The 23,608-nt window shown below is 39.9% G+C and overlaps 1 protein-coding gene across 1 annotated transcript in view; it reads left to right on the top strand.

Moving 5' to 3' along the window:
- The first annotated feature begins 19,972 nt into the window (after positions 1-19,972).
- The window catches only part of LOC120738071 (protoheme IX farnesyltransferase, mitochondrial), a 33,436-nt gene continuing 29,800 nt past the window's right edge, over positions 19,973-23,608 (top strand). The window contains exons 1-4 of the mRNA XM_040039111.1: positions 19,973-20,102; positions 21,362-21,504; positions 21,691-22,087; positions 22,994-23,118. Coding sequence (XP_039895045.1) covers positions 20,072-20,102; positions 21,362-21,504; positions 21,691-22,087; positions 22,994-23,118 — 696 coding nt within the window. The 5' untranslated portion in view covers positions 19,973-20,071. The remainder of the gene's footprint in view (positions 20,103-21,361; positions 21,505-21,690; positions 22,088-22,993; positions 23,119-23,608) is intronic.

Here is a 23,608-nt window from a genome sequence, read left to right as displayed (position 1 = left end):
TAAATCACATAATTTCTCCCTTTTCTAACTTAATTACTTCCTCTGCCTGCCTCCTTGTATAGTCCAACCCAACAACATTATGACATTCTGACATTTTCATTATGAAGACAAATGAACGGGGCCGACTTTGACAGCCCCGTGCAGTTCGTGCGAGGCATTCGTGTCACGAATACTAGAGGATTTTCATCAGTGTTTTGGTTTCATTTGCATTCGAGAGAGCATTTTGAAGCTCTTGGTTTTCTTTCATCTTGTAGTCATGCTGTCAACGGCAAGCTGGACAGTCACAAGGATCAAGTGACTATAAAAGCAAGGACCACTGAGCTAAACACAACAGTACCACAGACAATTTGCCCTCCTCGGCCTTCTTTCTCCACCTTTAATTTGCTCTTCTCTCCCCCACTCTGCTCCAGCAGCTCTTCCTCTCGCTGATTACTAAAAGCTTGCGTAGGTGTGTTCAGTGCAAACACAATGGAGCCATCCCCTCATGTAATTTTCTTCCTCGCAGGTCCTCGTTCTCACTTTCCCTCCCGTAGTTTCTCTTTCCTCACTGCTAAGTTTTGACTCTTTAATTTTACCGTCCTCCTCCTTGTCCTCCCATTTATGTTAGCGCCGACAGCTTATGTAGGTGTGATTGGTTAACCCATTCTCTTTTACACTTTCCCCCTTCGTTTCCTGGGATTTTTTTCTTCCCCGGTACTCCCCTTTGAAAATCCTCTTCTTCGTCTTGCCGTTGCGAAGTGACAGCTTGCAGAAGTGGGATGAGCTTTGTGTGCAGCTGCTCCACTGGCCCCCTCCATCAGCGGCGTGATCCAGACAGCAGACTCCCAAGGCGGTAATGACCACAGAAGAGATGATGATGGTAGTAGCGAGACTACAGACACCGCATAGCTCATCCTCTTCTCAATTTCGCATTCTTCTTTAAACACTTGACGTGTTTTGCGTGTCCGTAGGATGCACCAATTGCTCCGGAAGATTCGCCTCTTGTAAAAGCAGTGTAGTTGAATAAGCTTAGACGAGGAAGGGGAGTAAACCTGCAAAGACATAAACTCTTCTAACATCCTCCTGAGTGCACCAGTGACGCATATGAAAGGCAGAATATTATTAACACTGGCCGCCAAACTCCGTTTTGCTGAGGAGAGATTTAATTGGAGGTCTCCCCACCTACAACCGCAAGTGCCCCCAGGCCTCTCGTTGGCCCTAATCCTGTTGCGTAATGTTTCCTTAACGTTGTGCCTGGCTGAAAATCAATTAGTAAGTGCTGCAATCGCACAGTGCAGGAAGACTCCTGGATGCCATCCAAACCTCTTAATTTGTTTCTAAACAGACAAGAATTATACTCTGCTTGTACTTTTGGGCATTGTATGCTTTTCCGTGTTATGGTTCAAAATGTACCAAGATATTTTCACAGACCCTCCCACCCCAATCCGCCAATCAGTGTTGATTTTCCCCATCCAGCCATTTTCACTTGACACGTTCAATCACTCAAATGCCTCATCTCCTCTGTCTTCTGTCACCTCTCCAATCCAAAATGCACCGCTTTTTCCTTCGCCCAGGAGAACTGGTGCTGAACTGAGGGACTCAAAAAGAAGGTCGTGTGAGGAAAGAAGGGCTGCTTAAATCCTACCCTCAGTCCAATGGGTTGTTCACTTACTGTAGAGTGAAGGACGGACAGGAGATAAATCATATCACCCAACGGATTAATATGGGTCTGTCTCGATGAGAGCAACAGACAAGGACACGCACAATGCCTTAGGTTTACTCACTGATGTTCATCTGTTGGGAAAAAGCTTGTGCTGCTTTTTAATGGGTAAATGACAAATGAGAGTGTTGCGTGAAAATTAGCAATTAAATAAGCGAAGCAAAGTGTTGTGTAACACAACGTAATATATAACAGCTTAACATAACAGAGAGACAAACAGGCTAACGTAGCCACACGTTGTCGCTGATGAGCTGAATGACCTCGCTGACACCAGGGATGCTTATCTTGGAAGTGTCATTTTTATGAGAGAAGGGATGCTGCCATTAATAAAGGCAAGTGCCAGTGTCTCATTAGACTCAGAGTACCACTGCCAGCTCAGTTGGCAGCCTTGCAAAAGAACTAACAGGGTCATCAAACTGCAGGAGGACTCGGGCCTGACACGGCATGCTAACGGCCGTAATGACGTCTCCACTCAGGCAGAAGCCCAGCTGCCTCCTTGACTCAGTCTCTTCTGCAATAACATTTGTCTTTGATGACAGTCGGAAAGTCACCAAAACTGCACTACCCATAATGCAGCACTATCAAGTTTCAGTTTACAGACATTTCGCCCTCATAGATGTATGTTTTTTATTTTAACCCATAAACACGAGAGAAGAAAACTGTTGTTCTGACTGTATGTTAAAACTCATTCTCTGTGTCTTTGCTTGTTAGAATAGTAAATCTATAGGTACGTGTATCAGTAGAGTTTTTCGTGGCTAATTGTATCCATAGCAAAATAGCGCTTAGCATTTGTTCAAGTCCTCTGTTGAGACTGAATATGAGTTGCTGATGAAGCCATAGAATCGTGTAACTTTGAGCAAGCTAGTAGAAGTGTGACTAAGTATGCAAGGCACACTTATTTGCCTGGTTATTTTTTTCTATAAATGTAATTTTTATGCCCCAGTCTGTTTAAGTTGAGGCTTCTTTCATTTTAATTTAGATAGGGGCTTCAACATAACTGCCCGGAGGTTATTCAGGATGACAGCCGGATGGCGAGAAGCACGGCACAACTGCAACCCTAAAAATGCAGTCATTTATTTGACTCTCCATTGGTGAGATGAAAAATTTTAAAAAGGCCATTTAATCTGGATCTACTGACGTCACAGTGAAAGAAAAACTTTACTATTAACTTTTCTAGTTGTGTGCTTGGATTACAGACCAACCAAAATGCAGTGTGCCAGTTAGTCGTCATTAGAAAGCATTTTTGAGCTTTAGAGATGGTGAAGCCCTGTTTACATGTGATTAGCATTACCAGGGGATGATGATATATTTTTGTTTCATGTTGTTGTTACATGGGAGAAATAGAGTCTGTTATTAACTTGAAGTTATCCACATTATCCTCAGATGTGATGAAAAATACTGAGTGTGCAGTTGCTATCTATAAACCTAACCTGAGCCTACTATAAATACACAAATGATAAAAGACAGCAGAATGTTCCTTGATGCATGTTTCCATAAATATAATCCAGATGGTCATCTTCTGATATTCTGTTCTTTAGAGTTTATTTTTTCCATAAATATGTTTCCATGCTACTTAGCAACCTGAATGTTCTGAATTATCAATGAGAGTGCTCTAAACTCTTAGGATAATTGCCACTGAGTTTGATGAAACATGGTAGAAAATCTGCTTTATAAATGATAAATCAGATAAAGAATACAGATGAACTGATTAATTAAGATCTGAGTTTTGAATCTTTGTTTGTGAACTGGATGATTTAGTTCAAAAGAATCTTTATTTAGCTGTTCTTTGACTGGACCTTGGTACAGTCCCTCAGTTCATCCACTGTATGTAACGAGGTATTTAGCACCATTCCTTTTAAGCAAAGCTTTTTTTTTTTTTTTTCAAACTGGCTGTCTCTCCCAAAGAGAAGCATTGAGACGTCAATGTTTGGATCTGAATTATTTTCCCAGCATGACGTGTTAGGGATATCCCCTCTCTTTCATCATACAGAAAAAACTGAGAAAAAACTGTTGTCAACCAAGTGTTTAGAACAGTCTGAAACCTGAGCTTTCAGCTCATATATATTACCTGAACTTTGATTTGAAAACCTGTCGATACTGCATATACCCAGAGACCAATGGCCAGTTTAAATATTCCCTTTTTACAACAAAATCAGTAAAGTCAGAACTTGGTAGTTGGTGAACTTCTCTGGTGAACAGATAAGTGTTTCAGAAGTGGGACTGGAAATGTTAAGGGGACTGCCAGACAGGAAAAGACAGGTTAATGGCATGCAGGAAGAGTAGTCAGAATATTTTTCTTATGCAGATATTTTGAATTCCTACTTGTATTTCCTTTGCAGCTGGCACAGGTGGAATTTGACAGGCTGAGAGAATCCAACGAGCAAGAGGAGTGGAGAGTGAACAGGCAGGCGAGAAGCAGCGGAGTCGTGAATTTTTTTCATTTAATTTGCAGGAGATGTGACCGACTTGAGAGCAAGAGGTGAGACCTTCGTCCACAGATGGAAGGATTTTCTTAGTCATGTCCCAAATGGGCAGTTTCACTCAGGAGACAAATGAGGGGGAAATGGAGTGAAGAGGAAAAGTGAAGGAGGCTGATTACCACCACTGGGGCAGCCATAACATATATTTAATGTAAGCCTTTAAAAAACCGTAGGTCAGCTCTGTCTTGGTACACTAATCACTTCAGCCTGATGCTGAGTAGAACGTTTAGATGTTAAGAAGAGAAATTAAACCACTTTATCAGTAAAATCAGAGTTTAAGTCACTTCTCATTTACTTAACATTGCTCTTTTCTGTACTGAAGTCAAGTTAACTTTGAAAATATATCACAGTGTGCTGTATTCTGCTGATAAGTAGAGCAGTTCCATGCAATACTGAGAGTGTCTTGCATGTGGAAAGCCTCCGCTTACCTAATGTTTGGATTAATTAGGGAATCTCATCCCTTGGCGTCCTTTAGGAGGACACACTTTATCACTCCAGTCTGTGTCTGTTTACCAAAGGAGAATAAGCAATCCAAGCTGGAGGGGGGGAAAAAAGTCCTGTCCTTCCTTAGTTTTTCACCAGAGTAATTGAGCAATTAGCAGTGATTGATTGATTGGGGAGAGCGAGAAGAAGGAAAGCTGCCCGAGGACATTGAAGGAATCCATACAGTAGCTTTAAATTAGTGAGAGAAATAGCAGTAAGTGACTGAGGCTGCCACACATCTGACTGCAAGTGTGGCTGGGGAGGTGCAGTCCCTTCAGCTTAGAAGGCAGATAAGAAAAATAAGACAGTGTGTGTGTGTGTGTGTGTGTGTTTTTGTGTGTGTGCGCGTGTGTGCATGTGTGTGTGTGTGGACTCATGCATTTAACCGCCCGTGGGAGAGATAGATGTGCGTTTAGAAAAAAGAAATCTGTGAGGAGGAGGAGAGGTGGAAGGGGAATCGACAGTGTAATTAGTCTCTGAGTGATAGCGAAGTAGCGTCCAACCCGGGAACACTGCAAGTACAGCATGCATTTTGGGAAGATATTGCTGTTACATGCTGTTAAATTCATTCGTTATCTGGTCAAGAGACAACCGACACAAGGGGATCTCCTTTCTGCATAGTCGACCTGAGGCTTTAATCCCAACCTCCAGTGGACATTTTGAGGTCATTATTGATGAAAAGCTAAGAAATTCATACATTTGGTTTGTGGGCTGTTTTGTTTTTAATACCTGCCACTGAATCATGTCTAAATATGTCAGCCTTTTAAAGGAACTTCGTCTTGAATATAATCTTTGCAGAAGAATAATAAACAGTTACACTGACTTAATGTCTAAAGAATTACACCAGCGCCATGTGATACTGATTAATATTGGTTATTTTATTAGTTGCCCAAAGAGAATGAACTAAGAGATAGAAAAAGGACTTAAATGTGCAGACAATTATCTCTAGGGATCTGTCTGAGCCTGTTCTGCATGTATGACTCCCGCCTGTTCTTTTCCAGCCAAGTATTAATATATGGGCATATTAAATATACACCTGTGCCAGAAACAAATCTCCCACACTGGGGTTCAACCATCGCTAGTTTATCTGCTGCTGGTGGCAGCTGCGTGACAGAGATTACCTTGCAGTCCTTGGCCCACCCAGGCAGAACAATATCTATACATTAGCTGGGTCTTCACGGCTGCAGCTTCACACATACATACACTCATGCAGTCAAATGTTAACTGTGTTAACACGGTAAACAGGAAAATGCCTGGATTTTACAAGGACTTGTGTCTGTAATTATGGAAAATGTGAAAATAGACCTGAAAGCTACTTTACATATGTTTAACATAACGTGATTCCAATCAGCAAGCAGGGGCAGAAATTACAGGCACTAATTCTCATTGCTGACAAAGCTCTTTGGTAATGGTCCCACTTTGAACATGCAGCGAAACTTGAAGCAAAAACAAAGTGTGTCTTAAATGGGTGATAAAGGGGTAATAAAAGTAACAGACAGTTGGCATAAAGTGTGGGTCAACAACTTTTCGGAGATTGAATTAAACATGAGAAGACTGGCTGAGTTATTCATGAACCAGGGGGGAACAACCAGAAGGCTGAAGACTCACCGTCATGAGGATGTGCTGAGCGTTTAGCATGCAAGTGCTGCTCTTAGAGCATAATCGAAATCTGGCCCAGTGAGCACTAGTGCAGATGTGCAAATATTGAATACATGGAAGGAACTCTTGTGAAATTACAAATGTTGCTCTTGTTTGGCTGTAAAAAAAAATTGAGTTTCTTACTATATATGTACATAAAATGGAACCCTTTCTAAACAGAGTGTAGCATCAAGTCAATTAAACGTCTAAGATATTGATCTGGTCAGTTAAACAGCAGAGGGGCTGTTGCAACTCAGTTTCAGCTGCTTTGGTGTTAAGGAAGGTAAACAGGTGCACTAGAAGGACACCAATGAGACAGCCCCTAAAACAGGAAAGATTTAAAAGGTGGAGGCCACTAACGCTTTTTCCTTCTTTACTTTTTCTGACTGTTTGTTCACTAGTTTTGCATTTGGCTAGTGTTAGCGTCACTACTGGAATGGTGAGGCGATCCCTGGACCCTGCTGAGGTTGTACATGTAGCCCAACTCTTCCAGGATGGCACATCAATACATACCACTGCCAGAAGGAATTGCTGTGTCTGCCAGCACAGTCTCAAGAGCATGGAGGAGATTCCAGGAGGCAGGCAGTTACTCTAATACAGTTGGACAGGGCTGTAGAAGGTCCTTAACCCATCGCAAGAACCTGTATCTGTAACCTTGTGCAAAGAGGAACAGGGTGAGCACTGCCAGAGCTACAAAATGAACTCCAGCAGGCCACTACTGATGCCGATACTTTTTCACAGATGAGAGAGAGATGATTTAAGTTTTCGCTTAGTTTTGCCATTTACTGATTGACAATCGGTAGCACCATGTCCTGATCTTAGATACACACACAATATTTTGACATATGGACTTGGTCATGGCCTCTTGGAACCATGGTTTTTAAGCAAGCTATAAACTTTTTTTCTGAACCCTACTTTTGGTGTCTAAACTTAATACTAACTGAAAAAAAAAGTGAAAAAGAAAAATTGTGCAAAACAAACAGCTAAAAAATGTAACATTAACTCTACTCTACTGTTAGACAGTCTTGTGATTTACTCTGACAGTAACAGTTGTATTTAATGCCCTGAGATGAGAAGAGTAATAATTTAAAGCTGCATTAACTGTTGCTGTTTTGTCTTTTAATTTTGGAGGCAGCAAATCAAGCAACAAATACAATATTAAAATATGGATACAATAATGTAAAGATTTCATGACTTACTAGAAATAACACAGCCCATTTACCTATGTAGCTCACAGAAACATCAATGTTCACACACATTTCTGGCCACTGGATGAATTTAAGTCCAAAATTCTGTCCACTTGCAGCTCTGTTTGTTCTCCATCACCTCCTTATTTCTTTAAACTCCTGAGGAAAGTGTTCAACAGTTAATCTCTGACTTTATCTGTCTGTTGTTATGTAATAAGCAGATAGCATACAGTGGATTTATCATTGGATTTTGGATAAAAAAAATGCCTCATGCACATTTGTGGTCAAAAATTTAAATTCGCAATTCTCAATTCTTACATCATGTCTGAGTTCTGGACTATCCCACTGATCTGAGTATTCATCAGTCCAGTGAGTGCTGTCAAACAAATCCTTTTCAGGCAAAGGGAATGAACAAGCTGTAGTCAATCATAATCACTAATGAAACGTTAATAGACCCAGGCTGTGTCATGGTAAAAGTAAAAAAAAAAACCTTCTGCACCAATTATTAAAAGATTTAAGTGAGTGTATGTACATATTTGAACCTGTGTGTATACTTTTGACCCTTTATGGATCGGAAAAAATCCAAAATAAATTCAAAGTTGTGCACCCAATTGTTGTTTTCTTAAGTAATTAAAGATGTATGCTGTACATTCATACCGCCATGGAACAAGAACAATTGAAAGAAATCATTAAAAGCCCAAAATTACCGTGACAATTAAGAATTAAACAGAAATGTGGGGCAGAAAACCAACACAAGAACCTCAAAGAGGCTAAAATGCACCACAAACTTTTTCAAGAAAGTATTTTTCATATCAAAAATTAAACAAATGTATATTTAGGGAATCAAAATTAATCAAAATTAAAGAATTCTGTTTGAAGACATATTGGAAATATTGGAGGTGGTGTAGTATGTTGCAATTATTATTATTATTAATAATAATAATGTTCATCCGAAGGTACGACCGTAGCTCCCCAAAACTTTTTTGGTGTTGCCAGTTTTAACCCCAACTTTCTAGCAAAACTTTACACAAGCCAGGTGTCAGCATGGGAGGAAGGTTCTATAGCAGACAGCTCTTTAACACTCTGTTGTTTCTACTTTAAACATAACCATCAACTAAAATCTTCATTTCCTTGTCCAGACCTCTGTAGTCCTCCCTTTTGAAAGTGATACAAACCACTGGCAGAGAGTCATCCAGCACCTAATGACGGGCGAGTCCATAACAAGCTGGAATTCCAGCTGCAGTATTGCCCAATTAAACAGGCTAAACTGATCCAGTAATACCCATTTACAAACAAGCTTGCCCTTGGTTGAACCTTGTCTTTTTCATTTCTCTCCATCCAAAAACCCTGTAGAAACTGTATGTATTTACTTATTTTAATTTTGCATCTGTGAAGATGCTGCATGTAATCACACCCTGCTTTGTTCTCCAGGCTGAGGTGTGACCTTGGGATGTTTTTTCTTTTCTCTTACACTTGAAATTCTTCCAATAAATAGTTTTGGTTATGGAAATACTCTTAGATGAGTGTAGCAATGAGAACCACTTAGTGAGTAAATGTTTATACAGTAAAACTGTTGAAAAATATAGTATGGTTTTGGACTTCGATATGACTAGCTACAAATAGCACAAAAGGTTTTTATTAGGTATACAAATGTTCCAGAGATAATGCAATATAATAAAAGCATCATCTTGTCTTTCCAATTTCAGAGAAAAATATGACTCATGGGAAAAGGAAATCAATGTTTTCCCATACATCTGTGGCCGAGAAACAGCGATGGTCTGCATGTGATTAGCAACACTTGTCACCGAGGGAATGACTGACATTACTCTCGCTTAGCAGCAAGGTCAAAACAAATCTTAACAAAATATGAATGATTGTGGCTTGTGCGTCCCATCACTGATGACTTGTTTACAGGCCAGTAAAGGTCCCATAAGGGCATAATGTCCCGCATGGCCTGCAGTTGGAGGGAGAATAAATACACACGTTCTCTCATCTTAATATCTGGACATGGATCAATCTAATTTATCGTGTTAAATGGCCATGGTGGATTCAGGATTTTATCAGCAAATTTAATTTTGTGGAAGGTTTTAGATTAGAATTAAAATCAATAGGCAATATCAGGCATGAAGCAAGTTAGTTAGATTGGCTTATGTAAATGCTTCAGTGGATTCACATCATTTTGCAGTTATTTGGGAGGTTGTTGGGAGGTTTAACAGTGCATGCAGTAGATTCATGTCTCCAGTTCCAGACAGTACAAGCGTGACATTGGGTTCGTCTTTGCATACTTATCAGCAGCTCATCATTCTTCTTGTTTTAAGGGGGAAGATTATGACAAATGTTTGAACGCTCGTCTTTTCTCAGATTTAAAGGATACAGACTGTAAAACAGCAACGTCACATGGAGAAGTATAAATCACAGCTCCATTTTTATTCATTAACATAGGAGCGGCATACCTGGATATGTGCGTGTATTCTGAACCGACTGGCAATTCTTTAAGTTTTTATAACCAGGAGGAAGCCGAGATTATCAAAAGTGTCTGTATTGTGCTAAAAATGTATGGAAATGAACTGCCACTGGAGGCATTCGAAAAAAAACGCACACAAAAAGATTGCTTCTCAACCTGGCTACCACATCGAGCACACACATGGTTTTCATTGAGGGGTCAAAACATGTTTTCCATTTTAGTTTAAATCAAATTAGTCCGACAGTATTTATAGGCCCTTCAAAGTGTGCGTACACCTGAATCTGGATAACAGACATTTTTAACTGCGCACAGACATAAAATGGAGCATGCAATGACTTTCCTGGGCACATTTACATAAGAAAAATACAGCTTATGTGAATGTGTGCTGTCCACGTCACCTCTTGTGATTTGTCGGGATACAGAATTCTGGATAAAGCTGAAAACCATTTGGATTCACAGCCGTTCTTTTCTTTTCCTTACATAACTCACAACTCGTTTTCTGGGCATTGTTTTTTCAGGAATGCTGATGGTTTAACATATATTTACAGCACAGCAGACCTATTGCAACAGCTCTCAAGTCTTATAAAGTTTCCTGGGATTCCTGAGTACGGAATGTCCATCTAATCCTCTTGTCTTCCTTCCGCCCAAGTAACTATATAATGACTATTCCACCTGGCACAAATGGTCTAAAAAGGAGCAGAATCAAGTTGGGAATGAAAAAATAAATCAGTGTGATTCGTTATGCCGATGCTGATACAGAATCTAAAGGTATTAAGCAATTTCATATGGATTTCTCTTAAATCTACATCTGCGACTGGTGACTGTCAGATGGGGGAGATTTAGGAAGGAAGGAGTAAAAACAAAACAGAGCGTCTAAAGTGTTTGACTGACACTGTGACACATACATGCACATCATTTTTTTCCGCACATTTGTTTTTAAGTAGCAGAGCGAGCGTTTGGCATAAGGAAGCACTTGATTCAGGCAGGGTGATTCAAGTCAAGACACCGGATGGGAAGGGGACATAAAAGAGACCCTTCATGAATCCAACTGGCCCTCAGATCAAGTTTCAAACAACCATCCCCGTCTTTCTACACACTCAAACACACACACACACACACCCTTGTGTATACACACATTTCCCTTTAAGATGCACAGTCAAACAGGCTCACACAAAATATACTCCACTGGACACCATGTGTAAAATGTCTTTAGGCTGGAGACATGTACCTCTTAATATCAGGCGATTGTAAAAACTCTTTAAAAGTCTGTAAATTAGATGAACCCACTGAGCTTTCGAAAGAACAGGAAGTTAAGGAGATAGACGACTATAGTGTTAAAGCTTGACAGTATAAAAACATTAGCTGTTCTGGGAATGTATTGTTTGCAAATCCAAAAACTGCATACTTATAGTCCAGGGACACTACTCAAGCTTGGTGCTCGCTTATTTGCGTGGTCTATTGACAATGTGTCTGTTTTTGGTGGCTGGAACATTCCTCTCTCTCTCTCTCTCTCCGTATCGGCATCTGACACCACAGCAGTGGCTAATATCTCCAGTTTTCTTCCGATTGCACATTTACAGTAGAAAATTGATGCACAGACTAAATGAATCTCATATCAAGACATACGAGTTTGAATCCTTTCTGTGATTGCTATTTTGAGGCTTCCATTTTGCTTTCGTCTCCATCCAAACTGGTTTGGATTAAAAAACAAGCATTCAACTTACAGAATCTCCCTAAGGGTCAAGAACCAGACATGGTTGAGTGGAAGAAATGTCTGGCTAGGGTCTGTCAGTTCTGTGCAATTGTAAAATGGCTTTCTGTCTGCTATTGCACTCTGTTGTAAAGGTAGTCCACTGTAATCTGGGCTCTGGTGGGCAGGCTGTGGTGCTCCTCTGCCATTTATTTCAACAGCAGATGACAAATTAGGCCAAGTGGGGGAGAGAGGGCATAACACTGAAGCTGATTTCAGCCACCTGTATTCCAAAGTGCCGTGCGAGTTTTCCCCCAATGGTACACAGAGAACAGATAATTCCCTCTATGCAAATCTTTTTGGGTGAAAAGAAATTATTGATCATCGATCAGAGAAATGTGGCACCGTGTAGGAAATACAGAGGAGGGGCGAGGAGGCTAGGGCAGGTTGAAATGAGAAAGGCGAAATGAATTATGCAAGTCTCTCGCACATCCACCTTTTCCTCATTATGTGGCGCCATCTGAGTGGTAATTAAATTCATGCACTGATAGGATTCCCTCGTTTTCTGCCACCATGCTTTTCTTATGCACTTTGTCATTGTGGCACTTTCCGAAAAAGGGAGGGGGAGTCATGTTGGAGGGTATGTTAGTAATGAAAGCAGCTATGGAAAGAGAATCGCCCTTCCATTGTTGTTCAAATTACTTACAAATAATAGTAATAGAATATTGCAGTGGACCGTAATCCCGATTGGAATCTAATACAAGAGCTCTAACGCTATGTTTGCAGCGCAGGCAGATCACAAGACATCTTAACCGAGGCTTCAGTTCAACACATTAGAGAGTTATAATTAGGATTTAATTGGGTAATTTTAATAATATTGCATTTGATTGCGATGACTGCAATTAAGAGTATAATCCAATCCAATCAAATGCTATATTCATGTAAGGATAATGTTAGGGGTTGGGTGAGTGACATTTAGACCACCACCAGAGTAGCTGAGAGTGAAAGTGTAATGTGTGAAACAACTTTGTCCCCACAAGATAAGAAAGGCATCCAGGGATGTTCAGTATTTCTCTGCCTTACAAAACCACTTAGACCACAGCTGCCAAGACTCTGTCATACACCCAGCCATGCACGCTGACCTGCAGAAAGGAAGGTCCTTCTTTGGCTTTGAGGCTATCACACAGTGTGTGTAAAACTAGCTCGTCTCCACTGAGAAAAGAACGTTTTCTCGGAGAATAAGAGTGGGTGATAGTCATTACAGAAAGTGTATGAAAAAGACAAACGAAAGGTTAAACACTGAAAGTTTAAGCCATTTTATGGCAGAGAGATTGTAATAAAGCCACTTTACATGATCTGAAAAGAGAGAGAGAGAGAAAATGAAGAGACGAGCATGACCGTTTTGAACAATTCAGAAGGAATATGCTGAATGATACAGTGGTGTGAAGAAGTATTTGTCCCCTTCTTACTTCTCGTGATTTTTGCATGTCACACTTGCATGTTTCTATCATCAAATAAATGTTAATATTAGATAAATATAACCAAGTAAATACAAAATGCAATTTTCAAATAATGATTTCATTTATGAAGGGAAAAAATATCCAAACTTAGCTGCCCCTAGGTGAAAAAGTAAATAGTTGTAATGTGATGGACTTTGGCTGCTTGATTGCTTAAGAACTTGGATGATTTGCCACAAATGATGGTACAGCAAATGTCCGGCCATCAGTTTGTGCCCAGAAGCTAAAGTGCTTGTGGGTTATGCAGGAGGACAAAATACACCAACAAGTCCATCTTTCAATTGGCTCAATGTCCAGACTTAAATCAGATTGAGATGCTTTGAGATGACCATAACCAGACGATTCATGCTTAAAAACCCTTTAATGAGGCTGAATTAATAATAATAATAATAATAATAATAATAATAATAATAATAATACATTTTATTTATAAAGCGCCTTTCAAGACACCCAAGGACACTTAACAATAGAACGAAACACATAATAGAACAATGACAAAATGAAGAACAATAAAACAAAAGCACAAGATAAAATTAACAAACGGTGGGTTCACAGTGAACATGCAGATTTGAACAGATAGATTTTGAGTTGAGATTTAAACTAGGGGAGAGAACCAATGTTTCTTATATCTGGGTGTAGAGAGTGAGCAGCTAAAAGCTCTGCTTCCCGTGGTGGTGAGGCGGAAAGAAGGCACAGCAAGCTGGATAGAAGAAGAGGATTGAAGTGAGCGGGCAGAAAAGATAGTGCTTAACAGGTCAGAAAGGTAAGGAGGTGCAAGCTTATGAATGGCCTTGAAGGTGAGCAGAAGAAGTCTGTATATTATCCGGAATTTCAATGGGTACCAGTGAAGTTCCTGAAGAACAGGGTTGATGTGCTGGTAGGAGGGGATTCTGGTAGTTTTGAACCAGTTGAAGCTTATGGAGGGATTTTTGGGGGAGACAGTGCAAGACAGAATTACAATAGTCAAGGTGGGAGGTAACAAGACTGTGGACAAGAATGGATGTAGACTGGGCAAAAAGAGAAGGAGGTAATCTGTTAATGTTGCGTAAATGGAAATAGGCAGAACGGATGAGATTATTGATGTGAGATTTAAAGGATAGTGAACTGTCTAGGATGACACCAAGGCTCAAGGGAAAACTGTGGAGTTATCAATAGTGAGTGAGAAATGATTTGTCTTCATTAGGTTGGATTTACTGCCAATAAGGAGGATTTCAGTTTTATCCTCATTGAGCTTAAGAAAATTAGAGATGAACCAAGATTTTAATTCAGATAGGCATTCTGTAAGGGAAGAATGTGGGAGGGAGAATGACAACAATTTTGCACAAGAAAGCAGCCCAAAATTCCTCCACAGTGATTTGAAAGACCCATTGCAAACTATCACAAACACTTGATTCCAGTTCTTACTTGCAAGGCTCGCACAACCAGTTATTAGGTTTAGTTAACTTTTTCACATAGAGCCAGATAGGTTTGGATAGCTTTGTTCCTTTAATAAATGAAATCATCTAAAAACTTCATTTTGCATTGGCTTGGGTTATCATTGTTAAATGCTAAATTTAGTTTGATGAAACATTTAAGTGACAGATATGCAAAAAAAATGAAAGGGAAAGAAGAGGCGAACAAATACTTTTTCACAGTCCTGAATATATAAAATGTGCTTTAGGTATATTTTTATGGTATTCCTTGTTTTTAATAATTATACTTCAGAAATGGATTCAAGTCTAGGACTAAGATTCAAATCTTCATCTGATGTTAAAAAGTAGCATTTAAAACCCTGCATTATATCAGCAGGGAGGAAGAGACAGTCCATTTTGCAAATTGACTCCTTCAGGAGACGGTGGTCTTGAAATATCCTCGCTTCCCCCATATACTCCTCTGCTGGGAGATACACACAAAGCAGGAAACTGATCCCGCAAAGACGGGCATGGATTTATGATGCGAAGGCAAGTGCGACTGAACAAGGCCTATTCCCGTCTGGGCTGGGAGCCGCTACTGCCCGGAGATTTACGACAAGGATGACACGGCTGATTACTCTTGGTTACTGAAGAGAATTGGACATGGACCAGCTACAGGGGTGTTTAGTATGTTTGTGTTTTTGAAAGGGCAAGGGGAACCACAGATTTGTTTGCAGTCCTTATCAGACTTGATCTTCAGAAAATCACCATGACCTTCATCTGTTCCCAGGGACGAACATTAGGAAAGACAGCTTGTTGTGGTGAATGAATGAATGAAAAGTATTAGTGGGGGAAAAAGGAAAAGGGAAATGGAGGAATAAATAAATAACACACCAGGACTAATGGAAAAAACACACTGAGTGTTGCGCATGTTGTCTGTGGTTGTGAAGAAATGTGGAGGCTCTGCTGTGACCCCATAAACCGCATACACTGTAGGCCTTTTTTTCCCCTCTTGACAAATTTGTGGGCTCTGCATTACACTGTGGCCAAATCATGGACTTTGAGAGTTCAGCCAAACCAAATAACTGCTGCACATTGACTAGGGAGATGACCCATTTGACCCTGTCTGGAGTGTGCTTATGAACTGTGGTCCCAGACATGATGAACCGCTAAACTACCAAGCATCAAGTAGTTGGATGCTCTGTTACTGGGCTTTTAACTTTTCAAGCACTGCTATTCCTAAATAATTAGGTGAAAAAACAACGTTCTTTGGTCAACACCTGGTTAACAATTCAGCCCAAGTTCAACAGAAGATAGCAAGGAAGAAAAAGTAAAGCCACAGACATCCCCATCTGTTTTGATTGAAATCAAATGTAAATATACAATAAGATTTAGTTTATTGTTGGGGAAGGAATGTGTGCATGTCAGGAAAGACAAAGGACAGACACATACATTGCTTGACATGAGCTTGGAAAAAGCGTGGTTTTCTCACAAACCACTTGCCCCTCCCTAAGCCTACTTTTAGGCCTTTGGGAGACATAGAGTCCATTCCATGGGTCTCATTCCTCTTAGCTGTTTGGATGAGATTTTGGGTGAACGGGGTTGCGCTGTGTGATTGATGAGCCATGGCCAATTAGAAGCTTAACCGTGGAGGCCCACAAAGACACCCGCGATTTCAAACGTAAACACTGGTGGCCATAGGGCTTGAGAATACCTGTTGTTGATGGAAAGAGGGCAGGCATCCGGGAGGCAGCTGAGGATGAATACCGGTTCATCTGAGAAGGTTTTGGATGCTTCACCAACTCAGACCGACTCACCGTGTATTTTAAAATGGAACAAGTGTCTGTCCCAAAGGGAAATTCCATGGCTGATGTCAGTACTCCAGCATGGTGCCATCCCACTGGGGGTAGGGCAATGAATGGCTGGTACGTCTTACACTGTGTGGTTGACGAGCAACTGGGCGCCAGCCAGGAGCTTGTTAGACCAACTATGACAACAAAATGTTGCCCTTGAAAATCAATTATAAACACAAAAGCGTCTCTGCATCTGTTTCTGCTTGGAGTTATGTAGCACTGTCTGCCTTTTTCATTTTTTTTAGAAGGTCTGACTCCACAGTCATTCAGATGGCTATTCCTGTGGGATTAGTGATGGCACTAAAACCTCTGGGACAGTGCTTATAAATCCAAGCAGATGAAATGAGCTGATGACAGGTCTGTGAGACCTCTGTTATTGGACTAGACCATTTATTGAGGCTTGGGAGGAGAGTGTTTCATTATATGTGGTCAGTTCGTGCGCCAGTGTGAAACATGTAAAACCAGGGCCACATTTTTTTTTCCAGCAGGCCTATTTGTAAGGAGCAACTGGCCCTTTGTTAGTAATGTCTATTAATTTTCTTTTTTCCAATTAATCTGTCAATTTTCATGTTTTTGAGTATTGAAAGCATATCCTGTGTTCTTTACCCTTACAGTAGTGCAACCACCATAGCATTTTTAATGTTTCTGGTTGCTGATGATCAGACACCAGCCAAACAAAGTTAATAGATGACTCCAAATTGTTTTCCTTCCATGTACGTGGAATTGTACTCTATCCCTGGCCTAAAAGGTCAGAGCCTAAAAGCTGTAATTGCAGCTGATTCAATCAGGAATTATAGTCTGCATAGCATTGCAGGACTAAACCCCGTTGCAGTGGGTGTAGTACTTTCTTTGAAGCCTAATGTTCTCTGGCTGACATCAGCCTGCTCTCTGACAAACTATGTCACTCTGACAATGCAAGCCTTGACTCCTTTTGTTTTCTTGTTTCTCCCTGGAGAAGATGTTTACAGCCACTTCATTCTTTTTTTTTTCAAAAAGCAGTGAAAGCATCATGACAAAAGCCCTCATACTGAGACCACCATCAGGGCTAGAATAACAGTAGAAATCCTTTGAAAGTCCCCAGTAGGTTGAAAAAACCCTTAGAAACCTATTGTTTCAGAACTATTCTACTCCACTTTGCCCATCTGTTCTTAAGATCCTGTCTTTTGGTCTGCCTTATGGACAGAAGGAGTTAAAAGCATGATTAGCTTTGTCTTTACCCACTGGAGTGCACCGTGCAATTATCTAAACAAGTGAAGCTTCCTGCCTTTCTGCCTTTAAGAGAACAACATCCAAAGTTTTATAAAACCTTATCAGTCTTGTTTTTCAGTATCTTAACACAAAGCCTGTATTTACCTTTAAGAAATGCCAAATTTAGCCTCCAGACTAATGATTAGGCAGAAGGCTATGCGAGCTGGCTCCTTGGCAGTTACTCCCCTGTATCTGTGAGTTTGTACTCACTGATAGATCTTTAATATTCTCAGGTGCAATGAAAAATATTATTCAGTTCCAGTCCAGAAGAGCAGTTTGTCTTGCTTGCCTATTTGTTAATATTAGTCCCTTATATTCTATTAATAACGCTATTCACTGGTGGCATCTGTGACATTGCTGCTCCAAAGATTGAATTTGGATGCAGTGCCCTGCTTTGCCATAAACTCGGTAGCTCTATACCTAAAGCATCTGTGTTCTTATAAAGCGGGCATGGAAAACTAGAGTTGTATAACTGTACTTAGATGTAAATTATAGGCCATAATATCAAGCAATAACCTCGTCTTCACCCCTCACAGCGAAACCAAATGTAAAGCTGTAGGATGGGTCATTGTGGAGGGAAATATTGAAGAACAGAACATAACGGTTATATCCTGTAATAAAGGTGCTCTCATGCTGGTACGTGAATGGCCTTGTGTATTATTGGCATTTATCAGCCATTGCATCTTGATGGTGCATGAAGATTACACTGTATAATCTTAGGAGGGAAAGAGGAGTTGGCCGTACAGTGAAATGATTGGGATGAATCAGGAGAATTGGATGCTTAGCTTGGATTGCAGTACGATTTCAGTCCTTCAACAATATAACAACTGCAAAGAATACTCGCATCAAGGCCATTCATAACAGAAAACACGCTTGTCAGAAGAGTCGATGTACTCCAAATAATGACCTGGTCTTGTATAGTTCACAACTGCTTATAGTGCAAAACTGTTAAGCAACAATGAATGTTTTTTTCTTTACATTGAATATGAGCTCTACAATCCACTGACCAATCAGTGTCCTCCTCTGTGATTAAAACTGTTTTATTAAAAAGTATTGACTAAAGCCAATCTGAAAAATAAGGGCAGTGAAGAGTGCATTTGGCAGTTTTTCAAGTTTTTTTTAAAGCTTTTTTGGTTCAGTTTTCTGTCATGATGATTCCACACTGCTTCAACACCACTTAGATCTGGGTACTGGGGAGGCCTATCCATGAGTGATAGTATTCCCCAGTGTGTTTCCAGATATGGTTTTACTGCATTGGCAGTGAGTTTGGAATCAATATCATGCTGACAAAAAAGAAGTAATTGGCAGTCAGACACTTGCCACATGGTGTTGTTCATCGGGATTCAAAATCTGATGGTACCTCAAGTTTCAGATCTGGTTTCATTACTTTGTAAGACCTAGCATACCTCGGTCTATTCTTCCTATTTCAGTTTCCACAGCACATTATGCTAAGTTTTTGGATAACATGCCTTTCTCTTTTCTCTTTGTCACTTTATGTAGGATTAGGCAATGTAACAACTACAAATCTATTATCCACTAGTGAAATTGGGGTACATGATGCTCTGTGCTGAGTCTGCATAATAAAAAGAGGGTGTGTATGAATGCAAAAACTTCAATATGAAAAAACTCTATTACTAGTTTGCTTTGTGTACAGATTTATGGAGTGGCAGGGTGATTTTCTAGTGTCTGTAATGAATAAAGCTACTTTTTATGTGCTTGATGATTTGGTGGACTGCCTCTATGTGATTAAGAGACTGAAATAATGTGCATGTTTCTTATCTAATCTGTTTTTTGTAAATAGTTCTTTCTTTATACTTCTTTAATGACTGAGCCTTTGCAGGATTGATAACCAAAGGCTCCACCATAAAACATGGAGATTAGATTGAAACGTCTGATTATTCATTCTGAATTATTCTTAGACACTAAAAGAGGTCATCCAACTAATTAGGTTGCCTTAGTTGAGGGTAACATTGAAAAGAGTTGATAACATTTGCAAGCAGAATATTTTATTGATATTGATTACAAGGCACTGCATGCATGACATTATGTCTGGGAGCTGAGCCTGAGCCTGAAACCTTACTTGCTTAAGTAATGCAAGTGTCAGAATATCAATGGGATGTTTCGCTCTCTTTATTCATATATATATATATATATATATATATATATATATTAGCCTGAGTTTTAAAATATGTTACAAGTAATATATGTTAAATATTATTTGTTATAATAACTGCACCAGTTTTAGGTGAGATTGTTGGTGTCTTAATACTAACCTCTTACGTGCCTGCGGTTCGTCCAATCTCACTTCCCTGTTTAACATCTCGTCCCCCGGAAGTACTTGTTTTTATCTAAGGAGGTCAAAATGGCGACTCGCTGCATGTGAAGGGGTCGTAACGGGAACCGGTTTTATGATTCGAGATCATGTATAAAACACCATGTAGCAGGCTGTCAGGTAACATGCAATAAAATTTGTATCTGGTTCAAAGGGACGTTATTTTCAGCGCCATTTTAATCTGCGGCGGCTTAAATCAGCTCTTGATGCTAAGGCATAAGCTAGCTCACTAGCTTAGCATTTAGCTAACTAGATGCAACTGAGCTGTAGGCAATAGGCTAGCATTGACCTTGTTTATAGAGGGTATGCGCCCCAAGCAGAAGTCGGTCGCATCTACAAAGGGGAAAAAAGGCTATATAGCGACTGTGGCTATTATTGCACCTGCGGTGTCAAAATACTGAACGTTTACCCTTAAGAAGAGTCAATATTGGACATAACTTAGATGCTTCGCCAGTCGGTCTAAGGACACTGTCAACAGCAATTTAGGATAACGTTTTATCCACAGTAGGATTTGCTGTGTTCGAGCTATCGTATTTAATGAAAATAACAGTGAAAGTGTTACCACTAATGTGAAAGTAAGTTTGGTGGGTCGGATTAATTTTTAGGAAGGCTAGTAGCATAACGAAATATATATCTCTGAGTTGTGGCATTGCATCAGTGGTATGAAAACCACGTCAAAGGCTGCTGATTGTGTTTTATTTTATCTGTCTGTCCATCCATTCATTTTATTTGGTCATTTCCCCCCTGTCCATAGAGTAAATGTGCTTTTTCCTCATGGTTTCTAGTATTTCTCACAGTATTTGTGGCAGTAGGGTGTGAGCACAAAAAGATGAACACCCATGCTTTTTAAAACAAATAGTAAAAAAATAAGTAGCAATTAAGCAGTTTCCCTGCTAATCTCCAAATCCTTTTTCTTGAACTGTATGTAGCAACAAGGTTGTTTTCTGCTCTGCAGCCTTGGTTAAACATATAAACCAAGTCTCCACCTGCTGCAAATGCAATTTAGTGGTCTTAGAGCTTGCAGCAAACCTTCTGATCTTTGCAGCAAACCTTCTGATCTTTACAGCCACCAGACAAGCGAATATGACCACACGTAGCTGAATGACAAAGATCACCACCGCACTGAGCAGGTTACCTTGCCAGAGAAAGACACATGAGGTGGGATGAGCTAGCTGGTTAAATTTTCAAATAAGAGCAATGGGATTGTGCAGTAGTAAATTGACTGTGGTGTTCTCTTGGATGCTGAAATGAGCAGCAAAATGTATCTGGGCAACAAATGTAGGAAAAATTTTGATTAAAGCATGTTTTAGTTTTTAATGACCAAGAAAATCTAACCAAACTGTGACTTTTAATAATTTTATGTCTTGCGTTTCTTGTAGGTTTTGTTGGTGTAAGTGTGAAACAGAAACTAGCTCGAAATGTTCCTCGATGCAACCAGATTGCTCGCAGCCTTATTCAGTTGCACAGAAGAGATCCTTCAAACTGGCTGACGTATCAACATTTTAACTTCCTCAAACGTCAGGTATCATCTTGTCGTCTTCGAACGTATTGTATCTTGTAAAATCAGTTTATTAAACATTTTTGCTCATCGTTAATGCTGATTTATCCCAGTATTCTGAGGCTAGCAGAGTTTCTTCTTTTGCCTCTTTTTTTGCCATTAGAAAATATTTACCCAATAAGTCTCCTTGCTTTTGTTTTTTCCCCCCAGTATGTTTCAAAGAACACGAGTGAGCTTCACCAGCGAGCCATCCCCAAACAAGCACCTGTCCTGACTATTGTGGATGAGAGAGATGACAGCGTTGAAAGACAAGTGGAGCGAGTACCAACCATCAATCCTGCAGCTACAGATGCTGGTCCACAGGCAGAGGATGCAACCCATAAGCCTCAAGATAAACTCTCCGTCTTGAAGCACACTGCAGAAAATGCAGCAGCGCAGAATGTTTCCGTTTCCCATATGACTGGAACTCCAGATGAGCCTCCACATGTCCAGGTTGAGACTGAAGAAGAAAAACAGGCACGTCTAGATAGACAGTGGAAGCAGCTGAAGGTTGATAGGGCTGACTTACCGGATATCTATGCAAGACTTTCAAAAATTAAACTAACAGGTAGAGTATTCAACACTTACTTATATATTTTATTATTACAATATTAGTTGACTCAATATTCAGGCTGTTCTAAATACTTTAAAAAGCTTTTCCTACTGTTGGATTCATATTAGGGAGGAGGGATGTTTATGTTGTCATCTCAGGCACACAACTCTGGTTTTGAGCACAGCAAACTCACCTATCTGGTTTTGAGACCTTCTGTTTGATAGGGGCAGCCAATCGGGAGAAAGCTGAACTAAAATGGCTTGACTGGCTCCACCAAGGCCCAGTATAAGAAGATAAAGGGATTATTTACTGTGAATTGTGCAAAGCTAGAAGTGATGATGAACTAAAGGAAATAACATGCAAACACTTACCCGACATGCAAACAGAATCACTGACATTGTGTAAAAATTGAGTAAGTAAAGAACACCAGTCAAATAAATAGAAAAATGTACAAGATTACTGTGGATGGGTTAAATGTGCACATAGACATGACTATGTTGTTGTGCTTAGTAATATAATAAACAGGGATTCATGCCAGTCATTCGGTGAGTCAGTGGGACTGATCGTCTTCATGAGATTCACTATAATTCATTTCCCTCTGTATCAGAATGGGTTATAACAATAAATCCATCACTTTACATATTTAAGTGGAGCTTTGGAGCAATTGGAATTCAGTAGTTTTAATACAAGAACTTAAAGTCATTCTATTAGTTTTTAGATAAAGTGCATGGAAAGGGGCCTAAGCTGAAATCTAATGTGTTGCAGTTTGTCTTGTCCTACTATGTGCTTTTCCTTTGTTTACACTGAATCAAACTTCTAGGGATGTTAAATGTTTTACATATTATTTTGGAGAGATAATACTCCGAGAAACTATAATGGATTATGTTGTTTCTTTTCTTTTTATCACCTTCGTTATTTCAGCTCTGGTGGTTACAACTGCAGCTGCCGGCTTTGCAATGGCTCCGGTGCCCTTTGATCCAGTCATGTTTTTCGTGTCATCTTTGGGAACAGGCCTTGCCTCTTGTGCTGCCAATTCAATTAACCAGGTTTGTTTTCTTCTTTCAAACATATATATACACACCTTTGTACATATTAGCGTGTGGTTTTTACACAAACTAAGAAATTCTAGTCACCATATATGCATTAAAATCATTTGAGCTTAAACATTGTATCAGCTTTCATAGTTTGGCGGTGAATTTTAACCAACAACTCGTCAATAAATTGTCATTGAGTATGCAGTTTAACAAGCAGCAGTAAACATTGCAGATGTTTGTGGTCTTGAATCACTTTGATTTTTAGTACCAATTTCCTTTTGGAACAAAAGTGACCCGTCTCCGAACTGGCCTGATATTCGTTCGCCTTGAAGTTGTGTAATATAGTTTTTTTGTAGACATGTTATGACAACGTGCCTGTTGACCGAGACCCACATCCACCGTTTTCTTTTTAAGTTGTTTTAAGAGATGTTCCAAAAAACGCTAAACGGACCAGCACATCCCCTTATTTACCCAGCCTACATTCCTCTTTAGCTACGCATCT

This window comes from Simochromis diagramma, unplaced genomic scaffold, assembly GCF_900408965.1.
Source record: "Simochromis diagramma unplaced genomic scaffold, fSimDia1.1 OVJJ01000402.1, whole genome shotgun sequence".
NCBI lineage: Eukaryota > Metazoa > Chordata > Actinopteri > Cichliformes > Cichlidae > Simochromis > Simochromis diagramma.
This window is presented reverse-complemented; position numbering and strand designations above follow the sequence as displayed.